Raw genomic sequence first — 21378 nt, 5'->3', positions numbered from 1 at the left:
GGGGATAAATAAAGAACGCTCAGGAGAGAGACAGGAGGGCGATATTAAAAGAAGAAAGGTAACAAGTGATCAGAAAGAGGAGAGAGAAATGTCGTGGAAAAGACAGCTTCTAGAGGCGAGATGGATGGATAGACTTGACAGAGAATGGAAGGCTGGGAGACTTAAAGAGAGGGAGGCATGCCAGCTGGATGGATGGAGGGATGGTGGGACAGCATAATTGGATTAAGAGGGGCAGAAAATTAAAAGTATTTGCTCTGTATCCTCCTCCAGAAAACTGGATCCAGTGATCCCAAGTGTTCCCGCTCCGAGGAGTCTGATAAAGCTGTGACGGCGGGACTCGACACATCCCAGAGAGGCCTGAACAGAATATATACAGAAAGTGTGTGCATGGGTACGAACGCAACATGTCTGTACTGTATGTGGGCTTTCGTATGAGGCCTGTCGCCACGTCTACGAGTATGAGTGGGCGTGAATAACACGCTGCATGATCGAATGATATGCACAGGCAGATAGATTAAGGCTGAGTATGGCTCATGATTCATATTGTAATCCGCTGCCCTGCATTAATGTTTATTGGCAAAAAAATAACAGCATCAGGTTTGTATATCTGTGTGTGTGTGTGTGTGTGTGTGTGTGTGTGTGTGCCATTGCGGTTGAGCAATCAGCAGCGCAGCTTGAGATTGTGACAGGAGCGAAAGCTGTGGATGACATCACGCTTGTGTTGCTGGTCTTTGAATCTCGAACACGCTGACACATTCAGCATGATGACTCAAACATGCACAGACTGACGCACCAACCCACACACACACACACACACACACACGCCACCAAATTTTGACCCAGAAAGTGAGTTTGCTCCATCTCACCCTGTGTGCGTCCTCTTCGAACACCGCTTCGTGGACGCTGCATGCAAAGAGCGCCGTGGGGAGGTCGCTGAGATCCATCATCTCTTCCGCCACGCCATCCTGATCGGTCTCCCCGAACACCATGTCCTCTTCATCCTCCTCGTCCTCCTCAGGATCGCTGCTGTAGGCCTCTGAGCCGTTGCTCCACGCCTTGGAGCTCTCTCGCAACATGTTGGAGGCTTTCGGGAAGTCAGCTGACAGGCAGGTGGGGACCACAGAGGCTGGGAACTAAGGAGAAAGGGAGATTAAGAGATTGGAAGTTGAGTAGGTAATTGGTGAATACACTGGCTGGATGTTGAGCACAGAGAATGAGGTAGTGAGACACTGGTGAGGGAAGATTACAGGGTTGCACTTAAGTGTCAGTGATGATACCACACTGTGGTTGTGGGACAGATAAAAGAGGGAAAAGAAGGAAGATGAAGGACGGAGTGACACTTGAAGATGGAGAGAAGAGAGAAAGATGGACCGGACAAAAAATGAGGCAAACAAAAAATAAATTCATAGAAAACAGAGAGGAAATTGGGTGAAGTTTCATGTTGACATCTACTTGTAGGTCAGTATTCCTGATTCAAATAATTCTGTCAGGTTATGGTTCGATTGCAGTATATTTGGCCAATCACTGGTGACTATGAGAAAATCTACCACTTTCTACTAATCCAAATGGTTTAGAGAACCATCTTTCAATGATGCCTTGAGGTACTGTATTCATATTAGGGCTGCAAGAAATGATTATAAAAGATAGTGAAACATGTCCATCTCACTATCCCGAAACCCAAGGTGGTGAATTGTAATTGCTTGTTTTGTCAAACCAACAGCCAAAAATTCAAAGAGAATCCGTTCACTATCATAGAAGGCTAAGAAAAGCCGTTCATATTCACATTAAAAAAGGCTGGAAGCCTGTGGTTGATTTCTGTCAACTAATTGATTATTCGCCATTGTTTTACAGGTTTAAAAAAAGGAAGCACCACGTGGAACAACAATGATTGTAAAAGAAAAAGAAAAGAAAAGGGTTATGATGAAGAAAATGTCTGACTCTAGTGTGAAACTTCAAACATTGTACTGTCGATAGAGTGCCATCTAGTGGGACATTTAACATGAATGAAGGTTTCTTTAATAGTTTAATCACAAACCTGACCATTTCAAATAAATTAGGGGAAATACGACACGCATATCAATTATAAACCAAAACTGTATCCAGCGTCATTCAATCTCTGTAGAGTGACGTGCAAGAAGCGCACGCGAAGGTAATGACATCAACAGCATCACGTCCACAGTGTTTAAACGGCCATACAGGGTCGTGACATCAACATTTGCATCGCGTGCGCTCCCCTTAACATCACGGAAACGGCTCGTGCAAAATTGCTGCACGCGTTCCCCTCGTGAAAACACGGTGTTTCCGATGCCAAATGCTTGTTTTAAACTCAAATAAAGAGGGGAAGTTAGCACAGAGTCGTAGTTGCACGCTAACGGATGGATTTACCGTTTAATTTTCCTTTCTAACTGTCAAACGCGAACATTCGTGTCTGTATTACTCACCCCACTAGTGTCAGTGAAAGCGGCCGAAACGACCCATTGCAAGTGGACCAAACACAGGGTCTACAGGTGACTTTGTCAAACAGATAGAAGCTACACTGGTGTTTGTTTGAGACTGATGTCAAACGCGTCGCTGTTTGTTATTACTGGATTATTGGACACTGTCTGACGCAGCCTACTCCAGCGTCAGCACCCGCAGGTGCGACCAATGAAATGCCGGTGGAGGCTCGCGGCGACCAATGAGGCCGCAGGAAGGGGAGGATGCTCCGGAGCAGCAAGACGTCATAGAGTTTTGCTGTGACATTACGGCCCAATCCCAATGGGGAGATTTGACTTCCACTGTCAAATAGTCGAGTGTTTGAAAGACTCTCTGGCCCTTTATGAACCCTTTCCGTAAATCAGCATTAGATGCAGATTTAGCTTAAGGGAATTACCCACAAAGCATTGCAATGTGACGTTAAACACGCGGGTAACCAGTGGACGCATGGAGACGAAAAAAAAAAAGGTAAACAAAGAGGACGGCACACGTGTGTTCAGCCTGTCATAATGAATTGACTCAGAAACATTAAGGGTTAAAGATGGAACAAAAGAACACAACAAATCAGAGGATATTTATATATTTATTCATCGAATATTTGATTTTTTAAATTGAAGCTGTTTTGACAAAAACAAGTAAATAGATTATTTTTAAATTACCTCTCATTTTGTGAAGAAAGAGCCAGGAAGACTTTCAAATCAGGGAGTAAAAAATATAAAATAAAAACCCACAATTATACATCATATTTTTTGTCATTTTTATGGTAACGTGCTATGTTGCAACAAAGTGCTGTTCCGTTCCTTTTTACACCATTTCCATCCCTCAGTCTCTCACACTCAACCACTTACCAGGTGACGTCAGTAAATCCTTGAGGGTTAAGGGTTTAAGGCCTTAAGGGGGGGACGTTGGGATTAGGCCTCAGAGCACTTTGCAAGGTCATTTATCATTTGCTCTTTTCAACCAAAGCAGTTAGGACAGAAAAGCCAGGCCCTTACTCTGGTGAGTGACGTCAGTTTAATTTAAGTTTGACCACCAAATCTCAACGCCAAACGTACGTGTTGCGAACCCTGTGCACCTTTCTGCAAATTGTGACCAAACAAATACACCAGAAATAGGTGACATTAAGTGTGTATGACACAGGATTGCATATCATTTACAATGGAAGAAGTTTGACTCTTACAGCATCAGTTCAGATTTCATTAGTTGGCAGTTTTAATAACAAGATAGGCTTCAGTTGGTTTACACAGTGACGTAATGATGAGCATATACACACACAACAAACCGCAGGTGATACAACATAACTGTGCTGAATACTGAGGAAAGGCTCTCTGCTTTATTAACACTGTAGAAATGAACTACCACATAGCTGTGAAGTGAATCCAATGTATGCATCCACCCATTCATTCATTCATTATGGAGTATTTTATCAAATTGTATCATAAAACGCATACCTAAAACATTGTACCATGGATGCATTTCATCAGAAACTTCCAAGGCATCAGGTTAAAAAAGGGACAAACTAACTATTTTCGCCAAAAAATTAATTTAGTAATGTTTTTTTACAGTAGATTCAACATTTTATACTCCATAGTGCACATTTCAAGTTTATCAGTTATTTCAAGATGCATGCGTGATTCACTTCCCTCTATTTGAGTCAAAATGTTAACACCTTTCCTTTCAAAGGTTTGTATTCCAATAGGTACTGACATATTACAGTTTTTATAACTGCTACAGTGATGCTTCACTCACCTACCTGGGTTATGTACAACCGTACAGTTATTCATCCAGTGTAAAGCTACTTTTTAAAAAGGCACACTAAAAGCTAACTTGAAAATTAATAAATACATCACAATAAATTAGAAGATTTGCATCCACTTTTGGTCACATCAGGAAAGGTAGTAAGACAAAACAATTCCAAGAACAAGAGGCAACATTGTGGAGTGAAAACCGCTCATATAAGAGAGTTGGAGGCAGATATTTGAAGTCACAATGTTCATTGGCAAGTCTGGAGAGACATTATAGATCTTTGAGGAGTATCTTCACAATGCTCAATGGAAGAACAGATTCCTTAATGCAAATATTAAATGAGCATTAAATTGCTTAACAGTCATGGAAGCGAGAAGTAGCGGGACCTCCAAGGCACAACACCATCTCTGCTGTCCTATCATTGTGAATCCACTACAACATCCAGCAGCTTCACGTTTCTTCCGTTCATTTTTGGAATGAATACAGCTTCTCAAATAATAAAAACGCTTCTCAAGGTCACGTTTTGGTTTAAAGATGTCAGAAAGGAAAGCAGGTGGAGAGGAGTGTACGGAAAGTAAAACACCCAGTGGACCCCTTTTGAGCCGGAAGGTTGTGTAATTGTGAAAAGTACAGAACCCATCTTGGTCTTTCAAGGTCCTTGAATATTGTTGATAGTTAAAAAGAGGGGGGGGGGGGGGGGGGAAACCAATAAAAAATACTTTAATCTTCTTTTAGGTCGGAGACTCGTGGTCGTTCCAGCTTGACTGGTAGAGTCGCAGGAGCCGCTCCATCGTTGTTGACCAGAGCCCCATAGGAGAAAGCCCCGTTGGTGTCTGGCTGGACAAAGAAGCCCTTGTCATGAATAGTCGGGACACCTGATGATGGAAAGAACAGGTAGGATCAGGTTCAAGGAAGGAACTGCATGTTAAAAAGGCGATGCAAAAGGGTGTAGTTGAAATGGACCTCATGTTTAGATTTTAAAAGTCGACCAGGCAGGGCGAAAAAATATCTAATTATAACAAAAGCGAACTGTTGCCAAAAACTTGAAAGATGAATTTGGGTAAACTGTCATTGTTACAGAGATGCTGAGTCTCGTCTGCTGAAGCCACACTGTTTCGTTTTACATAAAATGTGTAAAAAAGACATTTAATCTCAAGAGATTCAACTTTCAGTATTTATGTAAAGTTTATACAAACCATTAACCATATCCATAGTGACATAGGGCTCAAAGGTCTTGGTCCTTTTCCTGTTTTTGGTGATGAGAAAGACCCCAAGGAAACAGAATGCAGATCTGTACAAAGCACAACGTATGTGTCAATATTTCAATGCACAGTAAGTCCACACATAGGATATTGCCATCAAATCCCTGTCTTCTAAGTGTATTATTGTTTGTCTATGGCATTTGTCACAGGCCTTCCTCGCAGCACAGGTGTTACTAATAACAATTACGATGGCTCCGTTCTATTCACGTGTCCCATTAAGCAAAGCCTGTGTGATAGTGAGTCATGCACGATATCAGGACCCTGAAACAGGAGTAGCTAAGTACAATTTAAAACTGATTTCATTATTTACACACGCGCTTCTCCAAAATGTCTTTGTCAGAAAGGCCTATGGTGGACAATCACTCACCCCAACAAAAACATGCAGATGTGAAGAACGTCTTCGTTCTTAAACTCGACGTAAAACACAGCGCCTGAAAACCAGAACAGAAGAAACCTTTAATGACTCAGCAGGAGCGTAGCAGAGGTCCGAACAGGCCCGATTTGAAAACTACTTGTTAAAACTGAAAATCAGCAGCTAAGAATCGCATAACTCACCAGCAATCACGGCAAAGACGGTGGACAGGATGTAGTTGACACCGGCAATCATAGAGGAGTCATACAGCTTACAAGCTTGGGAGAGAAATCTAAAAAAGGACATCACGCACAAAAAATGGCAAACAGCAACATTTTAAAATAAAATAAAATAAAAACTTGAAAGAATACCAAGCCAATGTTATTCTTCAAAGGAATACTTCACCCACTAAACGACCATTTGTATATCAATTACTCATCACGCGTGACCTTGAATTCTTGAAGAACACTTTTGTTTTTCACATGTCTCCAATGTGAACAGAGACTCAAAAAACAGAGAAAAGTCTTACACACTCACACAACCAGTGCAGTATAATCCAAGTCTCATTTATCCAGTCGTGTACTCAGCGATATTTGATTTAATTGTTTTAAACTATTTAAAGCAGTAGCGTGCACTGTGCAAGCGTGAGACCTTAAAATAAATACTTCTCCTTTCATGTTCCTGTCACGTACCCGGCCTGGAAGACCACTGAAGCCACCATGCACACAAACATGACACTGAAGATCGGGTAGTCCAGCTGCATGGTGCCCTCGATGGTGAGAACCAACATGCCCGACACCGCCTTCACTGTGATGACTGTGACCGAGCCTGTACACCAAAGAACAAAAAAAAAAAAAAAAACAGTTAAATACACAACAAACGAGAGGAGCTTAGGTGCGTATTGAAGATTCAAAATCCGTGGTGATGTATAATAAAGTATGGTAATAGCGCGTACTATGTAGATTGAATGAAATTGACGGTCTTTAATGCCGGACACTCACCCAGTAGCGCGACCAGCAACAGAATAATAACGAGGTAGTTAGCATTGCGCCGTTTGTAGAAGTATAAAAGCAGGCAGAACGTGATGATCTCCAGGAGCTGTCAATAAGGATGATAGCAATAATAAACACCAAATTAATATCACAGAAACAAAAACAGGAAGCGCTGCAGTCGTTGCCAGATGACAGCCTGAGACCAATATGTATGTGATGAATAAGGACACGGGTCGATAAAGGCTGAGAAATTGGGCTGTGGACAAAACAAGTTTGTAGAAAACCATTTGTACGTAAAAGAGGAAGACCAATGCTCAGTTAAGGTTGAGGTAGATTTGAAGTTAATTTCTACTGCTGCAGCTTGTGGTGTTGTAAAAAGGAAATATCCCACCAAGTGTCTCTCAGTCAGTGTTGACGAAAGTAAATAATGACGCAATGTTTGTAACTCATCCACCAGCAATTCAGGGAGTGACGATCTATCCTATCCGTACCTCTGTAAGATGGCTTTAAATGTTACAGAAATACTATTTAGTGTCGGCCCTCAATTAAAGATGACACATACTGGTAAATGGTATTCCACCCAGTATGACTCACTTGTGCATAGGGAAGGAACTAGCTTGATATTATGGTAGAGAAGAGAAAAGAAGAGTTTTAAGAATATTTTTATGATTATCAGGATAATACTGTGAATCACAATTATTTTGGACATGCAGGATCATCCCACGCCTACTTGTGCAAGTGCCTTTGTTCATTGACAGAATCCCCGGTGTGTCAATTACAAGCAGCAATTATGCGAGGTGAAGAAACACAAATGCCAAACGCAGGACAGATTAACTTGATAGGACAAACAGCGTTTTCCAGGATATACAATTTGACTTTATTCAATGTCTAAACATTCACATCTGGCTGCTACACCTGAATCACCTGTTTTTATTTGTCAATTTAAAAAGGCAGAGGATAATTGAGCCAACTGTGCATTTATTGAGCCTTGTGCTTGTGAACTTTGTCAGTAAAAGAAAATATCTTACCAGATACAAGAGAACAGGCCATCCTACCAGGTGAGTCACAATGTTCTCTGCTTGGAGTTTTTCATGAGAGTTTGGTCCAAATACGACAAAGAGGAATGTTCCACCTATGGTTAGAATAGAGCCCAGGAAGGACAGCCCATAGCGCTCTGAAATAACATATCGGATACAAATTACATGCAGCCAGTTCCAGTGAATTAGGAATTGTGTTAGGACATTTGGTATAACGCGATATAGTAGAAAGACTATCACAGTGGAATAAACCTTTTTTTTTTTTTTTTTTTTACTATTTTTCTTTTTTAATGGTGTTGTGTTTTTTAATATGGCCTGTAAATGAACACACTCGTGTTATTTCAGACGTTGTGCTGTGAGCAGCTGAGCAGGCAGTATGATGTTTGACAAGTTTGGCAGGAGTATGATTAAAATGTGCATACAATGGAACAAATTCCATGTTAATTCCATGGGAGTGTCTCCGGTTCCACACGTACGCTCGACTTACTTGCAAAGTCCTTTGGCTTCAATTTGTCGCGCAGAAAAATAAAACCCAAAATTGAGCTGGCTGTAAACAGAAAGTAAAGCGAGACGTTAATGCAAATTTCCCTTTAAACTAGTTGTATGTATACATTGTAGACTCCATTTCTCTGGCTATTTACAGTGAGATTGTTTTCATAATCACCATGTCGACGTTTATCTATTAACATCTACTTCCAAAATATTAGGATAACAAATACTCACTCAGGACAGACACGGCGTTTAGAGTCGAGATGAGAGCGAGGGGGGCGAAGGCATAGGAAACAAAGTTGGCTCCCTCCCCAAGACATATCAGTGCAAAACCACTCCACCAGGTTTTGGTGTGGTAGAAGGCACGCAGGTCCTTGGTTCCCGCTAACGTCACATGGCTGTATTTCTGCATGTGAGAGGCATGCAGGTAACACACAGAGTACAAACATGTAAAGTATGCCGACACCAAACAAAGGAGGAAAAACAATGTTGCAGTAGAGATATTGTACATTATATGTAAAGACAGGCTGGGCAACAGGGACAAAATCAATGACAGGGATAACTGTATATTATTTTAGCCATATAAGCCTCGCTCTAAACGGTTATGTTTACATGGTGACCCTGATGTTGACACACTTACATAAAAGGACATACATTAGACACTAGCCTATAACAACTTGACATTGTTAATATCAGGGCGCTTGGATGGCATAGAAGCCACGAAAATAAGCACATTTTAAGGAGGTTCTTGGGGAGGTCAGAGGTCAGTACCTGAATACATAAGGAGATGCTGACAAGCACATTTCCAAAAATTGCAAGCAACGTCCCAATGAGATTATCCTGAAGAAGAAAGACAGATATAATTATAGAAGTATACGTTAAATCTTTTATTTGTACCTTTTATATACTGAAAACATTATTTCAATTATGTATTTCCGTTCCATCGGCATCTATAGCGTTAGATGGTATTTTCAAAGTTTTGCGACTATATGGAAGTTTTATACGTAAAAAAAAGACATAATGCAGATACATAGTACATTAAGTGTTTCAACACCAGTTACGGTAAATAAAACAGTTAAACTCCAGCATTACCAGACGCTTAGAAAGTAAAGTACCGTGCGTTGTTGTGTCTTACCGTGTAGGAGCCTCCGTCGGCTCTGCTGATATGCATCCTCCTTTCCTTCAGAGGCGACTCATTAATCATCAGCAGCAGCAGCCACCAATTCAATTACCAGACGTGTCATCTGGTCGCTGGGACGGTATGTTTTTAACACTCATATTTTACTGTTTACCTGGCGTTACGATGAGGAAGACACCATCTTTGAGGACGAGGAGCATCTTCACTTCCGGATTTTAATTCCACCTGTCTCGGGCTACGCTTTGACGCACGACAGTTACGCACGAATCACGTGCCAGTGGAGAATGACGCGTTTTTATTTACAAAATGTGATCGTATATATATATATATATATATATATATATATACATAGCATATAGCTTCTATAGATATACAATTACTAAAATGACGAATTGACATTCCTCAGTGTTGAATGCCTTTCCTATTGTTTGCTGTAGTCGAGCAGGCAGTCTGCAGTACCACTTGAGGACAGTAGGGTTGACATTGAGCTGGTGTTGATCCAAGAGCATTTACTGCTGAAGATAGGAAGATAGTGATCAATTTAGTTAGTACTAAAATGACAATGATAATGTAGATTATTGGGTCTCATCTAAAATACTGCCACGGTGTCATTAGCTGGAAACCTAGGACAGATCCAAACTTCACTTAATAATGACTCATGACTTAATGATGACTCTCATCATAAGTCTCTTCTCTTTGTGTCATTGCAGCCTGAAGGGACACAGTACAGTAACAATACAGTACGCCAGCAACAGGGTTTCCACAACAGGAGCTGTGGAAAAACAAAGGTAGGTCAATGACGGGTGTTAGCTAATAAGGGCACATTTTTTTGTTCATATTCATATTGTTAAAGAATATATCGTCAATCATGTGGATGACTGATGAGTCATTAATTCCACATGCAATATTGGCAAGACATATGCCAAAGTGCAGTGGCTGAGGTAACAACAGTGAGCAAGTTTTTCATGTATCGCTGCTCTTTTGTTTGGCAAAATTGAACTTATAAATGAATAATGACATTTGTATTTGTCCAATCTCAGGTGTTAACTTGATATCAGGGGAAATTAGCTTTTTGATTTTTCGACAAACTCTGAAACAACATTTGTTCTTCACATTTCATTTGCTAACCACTAGAGGGAGTAAAAAGACCACAGCTAGGAGGGTAGTGTCAGTTTGTCCCATTGTTCTCAAATCATAGCCAAGGCGTCCAAATTTTCCGCTGTCATTTGAAGTTTGATTGGCATTGTGAATACCTGAATACTTCATATAAAAGTGATGTGAGAAAGGAAGAATGTTTTTTTGGCTCTCCTATGCATGTTCTTTAAATGGATCGCAGTGTGTATTGCTTGTATAATACACGGTATACAGATCTGTAGTTCATAAATGCATTTTTTAGAAGCATACTTCTGGAAATTGGAGCAAGTTTATTTACTTTACTTTTTTCAACAACAAGGCAACACACAGACATAAAAGTTATTAAAACTAGAATACACAAGAAACACAAGGCAATATAAAAACACACATAAATAGGATTTTAAAAAAGTGAGATAAGCTAAAATGGAATAAAATAGATTATTACAAATGTGCAGCAACTGTACAGTGAAAAATATAAAAAAAATAATCCCAATTAATTTCATAATGGCAGCGGCAAACCGGAAAAATCTTAAACTCTGATTTAAAAGACCCGAGAGTTGTAGCAGATCTCAAGTCTGTACCAGGTATGTGGTGCACACAAACGGAATGCTGCTTCTCCTTGTTTCGTTTTGTCTCTGGGGGACAGAAAGCAGACCTCTCCCAGGCGACATGAGAGGGTCGGATGTCTGGTCAGAACAGCAGCTCACAAATATATTTTGGCCAACAGCAAGAGACAATAATTTGATGCAGAGGAAGCCAGTGTGTCAGTCAGACATCAACTCCTCTCTTTACCGCTGAGCTTGTTAAATGTCCTTTACACGACTTGTTGGAATGACACGTGGCTTTATGGAACATAGATATTCATCACACAGACATTGATTATAGCTCACAGTCGTTTGGTGTAGCAGGGGGGCAGTGTGCTTCTTCCGTAACGTGTTAACAGCAGTTGAACAGGTTAATGTTGTTTTCCACTGCATGAAGTATGAATGCTATTCAAGGTGAATATACCTTTCAGTTCACATCATTTAAGAAATAGATGATAGCATTAACACCTTGCATAAGGCTTTACATTTACATTTATAGTTTGCACTTCAGTTTAATCACAGAGGTATTACTCACATTGATGTGATCGCGGAGATAATTTAATTTAAAATTGACACAATGGAATAATTGGATTGATAAATCTGTAAGGGTCTCAAGATATATAAAAGAAAAAGAAACTGGAAGTTTAGGAAAATAGCAAATTCAATTTATGAAATCTAACTAATAATCTAAATGCAACATGTTGAACTGTAAAACTGAAACTGTAAAATAACCCGGTGAACTGATGCAACCTGCTCAGCCAATAGAACTAAAGTAGGCCAAAAGTGTACACGCACGCACACACACACACACACACACACACACACACACACACACACACACACACACACACACACACACACACACACAAACTCCTAAAGCATCATCCACATACTGATATCATTTTATTTTATTGTCACTTCAGTATCATTTTATTGTTTATTATCAATAGACATGTTTATGATGGATTCAACATAATGCAAGGCAATGATTCAATGCCCTGCATTACAATGAGAAACAAAAAAATCCCTTGTCAAAGTCTCTTTTATGTCATTAAATATACAAATGCTCCACAAAGTATCTTTTTTGAACAATTATCATACCCTCACTCTGTTGCTACTAAACAATTATGACTATGTATCATCCCTCTTGGTAAATATTTAATTTTAAGTTGCAGGAGTTTTGTTATGGTCTTTAGTCCCTACTGGGTCAGAAGTCTTTGCAAGTAAAGGTGTGTCCCTTCCTCAGGGCATCAGGTCATCCTGCATAGTGGACAGACCTGTTCACTGCCACCTGTGTGTGTCCCTGTGAGACAGCTTTGAAAGGCCCTGAGGATGAATGAATAGATTAACAGGCTGATGTGTGGATGGATGTGTGGATGGAATAGAAGGGCCCTCCAGGGTGCACCTTCCAGTGGAGAAAACGTGATGCAGTGGGCACATGATAGAAAACATTCTGCAGACAGTATTAACATATTTCACATGCTGCAACTACTGAATTTCTGCCATTTTTTGGTTAAAAGAATGATGTACACAATTCATCAATAATTACAATTTTAGCTGCCAAAATTGTAATTAGGAGCTTTTCCAGCTAACGCGTCCTATAATTTACATTTCTCACCTTCAACACTTTTGAAAATACCCACAAAAAGGAACGTTATTCTCGACATCCTACTGTAAAAGATGATATATTTTATAACTCTTTTCTGTTTACTATCAACAAAATATCTTTGTTTTCTGTCTCTTCTACCATGCAGTATCTCGTGATGCGTGGGCGCCTTCCACCATCTCCGGGAGGAATGTGCAAACGTTAGCGACAAGCATGGCGGTGTGTATGTATTAACTGCCAGGCCTGTTTTGCTTTAAAAATCAAACAGACCAGCATCCATTTGTAATGACTGAGGAATGCTTGTACGTTGGGAACAGGGAATGAAGGGGGATGTATTCAGCGCTATATGGCACCATGCAACAGGAAGTCATTTGAGTTGAGTTGAAACTCCAACTGGTGAAGGAATGTTAACACGTTATAAAGTGCTGGTGGAAGAGCAGGCTTTTCCTAAATGCTCTGCAAGTCCAGGCCTGTCGGGAACATTTCTAGCAATGACTCCGAAGTGACAATGATGACAAGATTATAAATATAGGCTTGATGAAATATTTGACAATAATTGAGCACAGTTTGTGACTATGGGTGTAATGCTTATTGTACTAACAAGGCAACCTACTATTGTGATTTTTGGGCATCCCTCCAGAACTCTGGTTTCGATGACATTACATCAGCCAAACAGGATGAAGAAACATGTGGGACAAAAGAATAGTCAGAATCAGTTTTTAGTCACAGTAAATAACACGGATATCCCAGACAGCTGAAAATAAACTTCCACCAATGAGAAAAGGTTCATGTGTTCTTATTCTTGAGTATCCGGAGTCTCTATTGGGCCGAATGCTTGGAAGCAAATTGGGCTGTTGAAAGATTTCACTTTTTATGATTAGAAAATGTTTCATGTTAGTGACACATTAATTCCTTGATGTCAAACACAGTTTCTAATGTCAGCTTTAAACACAGTGCACACTTTAATTTACCCGTTAAAAAGACATCTATATTATTATCCTATTATTTTTACCGGCCCTCAGCCCATTTCATGAGAAAAATCTTTTCCTTGTTTTGTTAGAAAATCTATTTTAGCTAACTGAATCACCCCAAAGTCTTTCAAATGTACAGACAGAATCATGACGGAAGCATGCCCCAAAACATCTGACTCTTGAGATAATGATCTTAACAAAACTGTGTCCATCTTACCTCCCAGTGGCCCTGTGCATCAAAGCTCAGACGTCTGTTGTTCTCAGTGTCATAACTGGCGATCATGTGTGAGATGATAATTACAGCGTGCTAATGCCTGTAATTAGGGACTTCTGTTCCATGAAAGGCCACAAACGGTCTGAATGACAATTCTGCCTTGATTCCATTAAAGAGCATGTCTGATGGAGTGGAATTCATGAATAGTTAGGATACATGTTCAGATCATATATGTTGCTTTAGTCTGTGGTTGCTTTATACAGCCATTTATATCATGTGGCTGTCAGATGTCATATAATACAAAGCCCTAATCCAAAATCAAACAAGAAAATGGGATTGTTTTATAAGTAGTAAATGGCATAATTGATTAACACACACACACACACACACACACACGCGCGCACACACACACACACACACACACACACACACATTTTTCTTCCTCCAAGTTAAATTTAAGATGATAATGTTTTATTTAAGACAAAGCAGAAAAAGGTGATTGAATTTATCAATATTTTAGAAATTAATTCTTTCCATTGACACAAAAGTTTCCAGTTTTGAAAGCACCTGGAACTTCCTTGACCTCGTCTTTGATTCCATACTTCATTTTAAATATATTTTTGCAAACTTTTCTCCTATTGTATTGCAATTATTTCCTCCATCTTAGCATTTGTTATTGCTGTCTATTGTGGTCTTTAGGTGTCCTTAATAGTCTTTAAAGTCCTCTGGAGCAACTTTGTAATTTGTGATTTGGGTCTGGATAAATAAAAAAGAATTCCAGAGAACTGACAACATTATCTGTGTCAAGACATGCACATTATTATGACTCAGGGCTTCAGTAGTAGATGCATCGCATAGTCTTAATTATTTATGATGCATTATGACAACGCATTTCTGCTTGGCTTCTGATGGCCTTTCAGTGACATATGGTTGAGTAACACTTAAACTGACATTTTAGCCGTCTGTGTTTCGCATTTGTGACACATAATGATCACAAATGTAAAAATTATTATAGATTTAATAGTAGAGACCATCCACAGACTCCAGCCGTCACACCAATTTGGGCCAGGGCCATAAGGGTCCAATAGCCCCCTTCCCACTTCCTACCCCCCCCCTACTTCAGGCCCCCTTGCTTGGACCGCACCCATCTGCACACTATGCCTTTGTGTTTCGTGACTGCATCTTGCACAGATGTGACGCTATCGTGGTGACAAAATCTGTCCACAGACAGACAGACAGACAAATAAACACCTGGCAAAGGACTCAAAACTGTCTCTCTGGTAGTTTATGCTATAGGTGTCTCCAGGACCAAATTTAAGTCACAGACTCACAGGTATAAACAATTAAATTACAGTGTAATGCAATTGACCCAAACCCTGGATCAAGCTTTGAAACAGTGGCATAGACAGTGTTGTGAGAACCCACATTCAACACTGCTCATGGTTTGCAGCCTTTTCCTTTTTTCACCCCCAGTTATGAGAAGAGTAAGATAACACTTTGCCTCAACTGTTGACCCTGATGCACTGTATACGTTACACATCTCAAGAGTGTCGCAGCAAATTACTGTGGGCGTGCGCGTGGGTGTGTAAAAGATGTGGTGAAGAGTTATTTTATTCCCTCTTTGGTTTTAACGGTACCATTTATTGTATTATTTTGAGTAAACAGTTTAATTCTGTTGCGCTCACTGAGTGCACATGATTTAGTTCACTGATTTAGTTCAGTCTGCAATTATTACCTTTTTTTTGGCATGTGTGCATTATTAGTAGAGATTCAAATTGAAATGCTGCTTGTACATGAATTAATCAGTAATAGTAAGCATTGTATACTACATGTATACTTCTACTTTAATCTTCCTTTAGTAAGATTTTGAACTTCCACTGAGATTTTCTTCAACTGTCTTTGTCTATTTACTAATGAGTGAGTGCTGTACAAATGAGAAGTGACTTGGACTGAAGATGTGCAGGTTTGTGTGTGTGTGTGTGTGTGTGTGTGTGTGTGTGTGTGTGTGTGTGTGTTTGTAGGACTGCTCATGAAGATTGACTGTACAGATGCTGCCTGCCTGCTTCCTGAATGCCTGGCATCGCAGCATCACATCAGAAACGGGCGATCGTGCACAACTTTATCCTTTCTGCCACATTTCTTTCCAGCCCTAAATAAACTGCCTTTTTTGGGATTGAGTGTTTGTTAGTATGAGAGAGAGAGAGAGAGAGAGAGAGAGAGAGAGAGAGAGAGGGAGAGAGAGGGAGAGAGAGAGAGAGAGAGAGAGAGAGGAAGAGAGAGAGAGAGAGAGGGAGAGAGAGAGAGAGAGAGAGAGGAAGAGAGAGAGAGGAAGAGAGCTCTCATTTGTCTGAAACCTGAGGAGGGAGAGGAGAGCAGAGCCAACAAAAGCCAGTGTTTCATTTTCTCTTCTTTTGGTCTGTTGTCTTTGGTTGTTCCTTCATATTATTTCAGCGCTTTGCAATCACGGCATCTTGTTAGCTCAGATTCAGGTTAAACTTGTTGCAGGGGACGACAACTCCCTCCCTCCCTCCCTCCCTCCCTCCTCATCTCCTCGTCACCTCCTCACATGTTCTCCACTCTCCCATTCACACTTGGGGAGTTGCATATTCTTTTTAAACGGGTGCCGCATTTGTCTTAAGCGTGACTGACTCTCCTGGCCTCTTATGATCATTCTGTCCTTTCCTTTCTCCTTCCTACCCCTCTCTCCTCCCACCTTTGTACTAGCAGGTGAATTATCTCTCAGGAGAGGCTTTAGTCATACAATAGCAGGTGCATGTCTGCCGGATATAACTCAAAAAGACAAAAACTTTTTTCAGTCCAATAATTAATTCAGTGTTGATGTGCACACAACAACCTTACTGCTCAGTCTAGTTCAGTTTCGGTTCATTCATTCAGTTTATAAGTACAATCACAGAACATAATGGACACAGATAAAAACATTTCAAGTGTTATCAGTTTCATTCCATATGTGTGGACCTCACTGCAAACCAAACTAAAGCTCGTACATTTAGGTTTACGTTCTTTACCCTTTATAAGATGCTTTTACTAGTCGTATAGGTGAGGGGAAATAAGCCTGAATAAAATCACAGAGTCTGTTGTTGAGTTGTTGTATATACAACATTATGCATTGGCATTGCGAAATATAAGTTTCAGAAAGTAAGACTGTAGCTTTGGAAACGATTTTGGACCATGATATGGCAAGTTTTCAGACTTGTAAAAGGCCAACTAACCTAACAGTACTAAATGGACCATATAAACTTAATTTTTTTTACTTTCCATTAAATATTCTACCTTAAACTCTATTCTGCATTTTGACTGAAAAGTATTCAGAAATATTCAAATATCTTCTCAAATGCTCAAATCACAACATTTCAATCCATGTTGACGTAGTCAGGAGATGATGTTGCCTGCTGTCGGTTACAGCAGCAACTTCAGTTTTCTTGTGCACTAAAATTGACAGATCTCAGATTTTGAGATTTTTTAATTCACCGTTATTTACTCACAAAAGTCACAAACTGGAAACCACTGGGTCAAAATGGACCAAATTCAGGTTAATACAGCACCATCACAATACTGGCTTAACTTTACCTTATAGTACCCATCTAACCCTGAGTCCAAATAACCATATTTTAGTTTACAGTAATATAGAAAACATCACTAACACTGTGTCCAAACAAACGTACTGAATAAAGTTAACCTGCCTATTTTGCTATGTTGACCCAAGCTGGTTACATTTTTATGGTGGAAGGATTCTATTACACAAACTTCCAAAATTGTATATTTTAAGATTATTTTTGGAGCTTTTGTGGACTTTATTAAAATGTTAAACCATAGAGAGAGGGAATGACATGTAACCCAAGAGCCACGTGTCGGATTCGAAACCCACAAACTAAATCTTAATCCCGCTCTTAAACCTTTAGCAGCAATATCTATTTGAGTCACAGTAGGGCTGCAGGGATGAAGTATTTTTGTAGGCCAACCCTAAAAGTTAGCATCAGCCCCTCATTGGATTTTGGACTGTTGCGGAAAATAAGGTTTGTGGCAAACATAAGTTTTTGATACTTATACTCTATGTTCAGCAAGGTCATTTTCACAAATGAACACCACTTGTATTGTTTTAGAAACGTAATGCAATCGGCAGAATTACAAAGTTAACAGGCTATAAATAAACTTCCTAACGGACACACGAGTATAAAGAGCCGAAGTCCCGGCCCTTCTGGTGGACCTTCATGGAAAAAAACATGGTAGTCAACAGTCAAGACGTAAAAGCTTCATGATTCACGACCGGAGTATTTACTGACGTATTAAATATTGTAGAAAAAAATGTTGCGATCCCTTAAGCTTGCGTTAACCACAGAACTTATTTCTGGCATCGAACCCAAATCCATAAAAAAAAAAAACATTGACTTTGAGACGAGGAAACCTGAAGTGCAAAAATATTAAATCATTTCCAGGTTTTTGGACTCATTCCTATATAGAAAAAACACAAGAGACAAGGAAAAACAGGTTAATTTATCTCTATGGCAACAGACTTGTGGACCAAGCAGAGGTCACAGGGATTGTACACCAATACGTCAATCTTCCTTGTTCCCTGTTCTGCGATGGGGCGCACCCTGCTGCGGCCCATGAGCAGGGCACGCTGTGATTGTTCCAGAGGATTGAGGAGAAAAGGATTGCGTGGTTCCTCTAAAACTCCGACGAGCTGAGACACGTAGACTGAAACTGGGTGCAGGACGAAGAAAGGAAAAGGGAGGGCGAGATAGAGAAATAGATTATGGGGAAGTATCACAGGTGAACATGGAAAGTTTTGTCTTCACTCTAATAAGAGGAGGAATTTTCAGGGTAAAAGTCAATGTAAACTTTATTCAGAAAGTTGGATATTTTACCACTTTTATTCTTATACGGATATTTGTAGAAGAAATGTATAGAATAACAATTATAGAAGCAATGTAGATGAAAAGTTGATATTTACAACATGACAGAATCAATAAAACAGACATAAAAACTAAATACGGGATGAAAGAAGGGAATTGTACCAGGAGAGAGACGGTGAACATGTGCAAAACAGCCCTATATAAAAAAGAGACAATGTGTGTACAAGGAGGGCATGTCTGCAAAAAATGAGTTTCTGTCTGAGGGTTTCATCACTGAACCCAGGGTGAGGTGGTCTGAACACGTTCCCCACTTTATTTGACATGATGAAGCAACAGTCCCTGGAAAGCGCTCCTCCTCGACTATCCCACGGGAATATCACCACTCATCCATAGAGGAAGAGGGACAGAGAGGAATGATGGGTGGATGAGGAAAAAGCATGAGGAGGGGGGCAGTAATGGGAGGGTGGAAGAGAGATGTTTATCGTCAGGGAAAGGAAAAGATTTGTAGGGAGGTGTTTCCTGCTTCATTTATGAGTGATAATTGATGGAACCTGCACACATGCCTGATTGAGTGTCATTTCCCAGAGAAATATTCTCACCGCTGCCCTCATCTTCCAGAGTTTCCACTTGACTTTGACCCGCGAGTGAACATCCACACACTGACACTGCATGCTGACATGTAACAGATTGTATAAACAGAAAAAGCTACATGCACACACCCAAAAAGATAATGCACCCACATTTGACTCATACAAACAACTGAAACACTAAGGAACATTTTGTCTTTTAAATGCAACATCGTCCCATTCTGTGGAAGATAAAGGGCACATTGTTGACGCCAGTAACGCGTCTCTTTGTGGAGAATATGAGCTGTATTGTATCTGCTGTGAACTCACACCGCCTGCATCTAGTATTACCTGCAGGAAATTTCCCCCAAAATATCTGGCTCCGCTTTTCTCCAGGGTGTCGATGGCCTGAGGCTGCGGCGACAAAGTGAGCTCACCTGGCAGATATTAATTTTGCATTATAATTACTAATAATGTGACGCTTAATGCTTTGCTGATTGAAGAGTAGACCTTTTTTGATAGATTTTCTTAATTGCATGAGATGGTTGTGTTCAACCCTTTCTATACAAACCAGTTGTTTCAAATGTCTTTGCCCATTTAGGAATATTTTTTATGTTTTGGGAAAGCTTATTTCTTGCCAAGAGTTAGGTGAGAAGATCGATACCACGCTGATATTTATATCGTAAATATGAAGCTATAGCCAGCTAGCTTAGATTAGCATACAGACTGGAAACAGTTAGCCTGAACATGTACCAAACCAGCACCTCCAGAGCCTACCAATTAACATAGATTTAATTAATAGTTAGATTGTTTGTTTAAGTACTAAACGTAAAAACGTCAAGTGGTGGTTTATGTTCTACACTGCTTAATGGCAGGGTGTAGTCTCTGCCGGTTCTACTAGTCCACACAAGAAATTGTCCGACACATAACTTGCTGTGAAACCACAACTTAGTGTTTACTTTCTACACTTTTGTTTTTGTATGAATTGAATAAATGAGATATAACATGAAATTAGTGAGCCTTAGAGGTGCTTGGAGACATATTTTGTTACCTTTGGACAGAGGCAGGCTAACTGTTTATCCATGTTTCCAGTCATTTTGCTAAGCTGAGCTAAGCTAAGCTAACCTAAGGCTGGATGTAGCTTCATAATAAACGCATGTGTGTCAATCTTCTCAGCAAGAAAGCGGTTAAACGTATTTTTAAATATTTCAGACTGTTCTTTTAATCGGCTAAAATGTTCATAACACTTACTATAGCTGCCCTATATTTAGAACTAGACAGTAAGGTTATATATGTCTTCAGTAATGCATGCTATGACGTGGGAATGGCCCTCCAACCCCATCAGAGTGCAATTATACACATTTCTTTGCAGTTGTTAGTTGCTGCAGATAAGAGTGTCCTCTGGAGGCTATGAAGTGAATTATTATCTACCTCTGGCCTGAGGGGTACAGCATGAAACCTGATATGGAGATGAGCCCAATACCTGCTCTCTGTTTGGGTGGGACCACAGTCAGTGGCCTCAACACCAAATATTGTGTCTGTGTGTGGTTGCAACATCTTCCCTCCAAATTCTGATGATGGATCTCACATGTCAACCTGCTGCAGTCTTCATTAAAACTGTAAACAAACTCACACAGCTCTAAGATTTCCATTACTCCTATTCAAATATCAAATGTTGCCAGTTTCAATAGTCTCAATATTCTACCAGAGATTATGTTACTTTAAATCTCAACACTCCTTTTGATGAGTGTCTTGGTGGATGTTTCCCTCTGATTGTGTGTCTTGTGTGACCACTTTAGTTTGTGTATGTGTCTGTCGCTGTGCATGTGTGTATGATTGGAGACTTCATGTTTGTATAGTGAGAGAGAAAGTTTGCAAACTTGCTGGTAGTGAGAGAGTGTACCTACAGCCTACATGTGGCATTCTCCAGTGCCTGTT

At 40.1% G+C, this 21378-nt stretch overlaps 2 protein-coding genes across 2 annotated transcripts in view; both read right to left on the bottom strand.

The window, feature by feature from the left end:
* The window catches only part of rcan3 (regulator of calcineurin 3), a 35768-nt gene extending 33189 nt beyond the window's left edge, over positions 1 to 2579 (bottom strand). The window contains exons 1-2 of the mRNA XM_076107699.1: positions 2442 to 2579; positions 867 to 1133 (exon numbers count right to left, since the gene is read on the bottom strand). Of these exons, the coding sequence (XP_075963814.1) occupies positions 867 to 1076 (210 nt within the window). The 5' untranslated portion in view covers positions 1077 to 1133; positions 2442 to 2579. The remainder of the gene's footprint in view (positions 1 to 866; positions 1134 to 2441) is intronic.
* A 1084-nt stretch (positions 2580 to 3663) lies between these two features.
* On the bottom strand, positions 3664 to 9721 carry nipal3 (NIPA like domain containing 3). Its single transcript, XM_076107698.1, has 11 exons — positions 9489 to 9721; positions 9125 to 9193; positions 8588 to 8759; positions 8352 to 8411; positions 7856 to 8001; positions 6837 to 6933; positions 6528 to 6663; positions 6039 to 6127; positions 5851 to 5914; positions 5418 to 5512; positions 3664 to 5096 (listed from the first exon to the last, which is right to left on the bottom strand). The coding sequence occupies exons 1-11, from the start codon at positions 9555 to 9557 to the stop codon at positions 4942 to 4944; spliced, it is 1152 nt and encodes a 383-aa protein (XP_075963813.1). The 5' UTR covers positions 9558 to 9721; the 3' UTR covers positions 3664 to 4941.
* Positions 9722 to 21378: the final 11657 nt, after the last annotated feature.

Source organism: Anarhichas minor, unplaced genomic scaffold (assembly GCF_050575085.1).
Source record: "Anarhichas minor isolate MPS153535 unplaced genomic scaffold, ASM5057508v1 ptg000040l, whole genome shotgun sequence".
Taxonomy (NCBI): domain Eukaryota; kingdom Metazoa; phylum Chordata; class Actinopteri; order Perciformes; family Anarhichadidae; genus Anarhichas; species Anarhichas minor.
The sequence above is the reverse complement of the archived record's forward strand: the minus strand, read 5'-3'. Positions and strand labels throughout refer to the sequence as shown.

Coding starts and splice junctions, on each gene's coding strand:
- nipal3 (XM_076107698.1), bottom strand. CDS start 9,557: ATGATTAATGAGTCGCCTCTGAAGGAAAGGAGGATGCATATCAGCAGA. Junction 6,934..7,855: donor GGCCTGTTCTCTTGTATCTG/GTAAGATATTTT, acceptor CCTTATTGACAG/CTCCTGGAGATCATCACGTT. Junction 5,097..5,417: donor CACTATGGATATGGTTAATG/GTTTGTATAAAC, acceptor TTCCATCATCAG/GTGTCCCGACTATTCATGAC.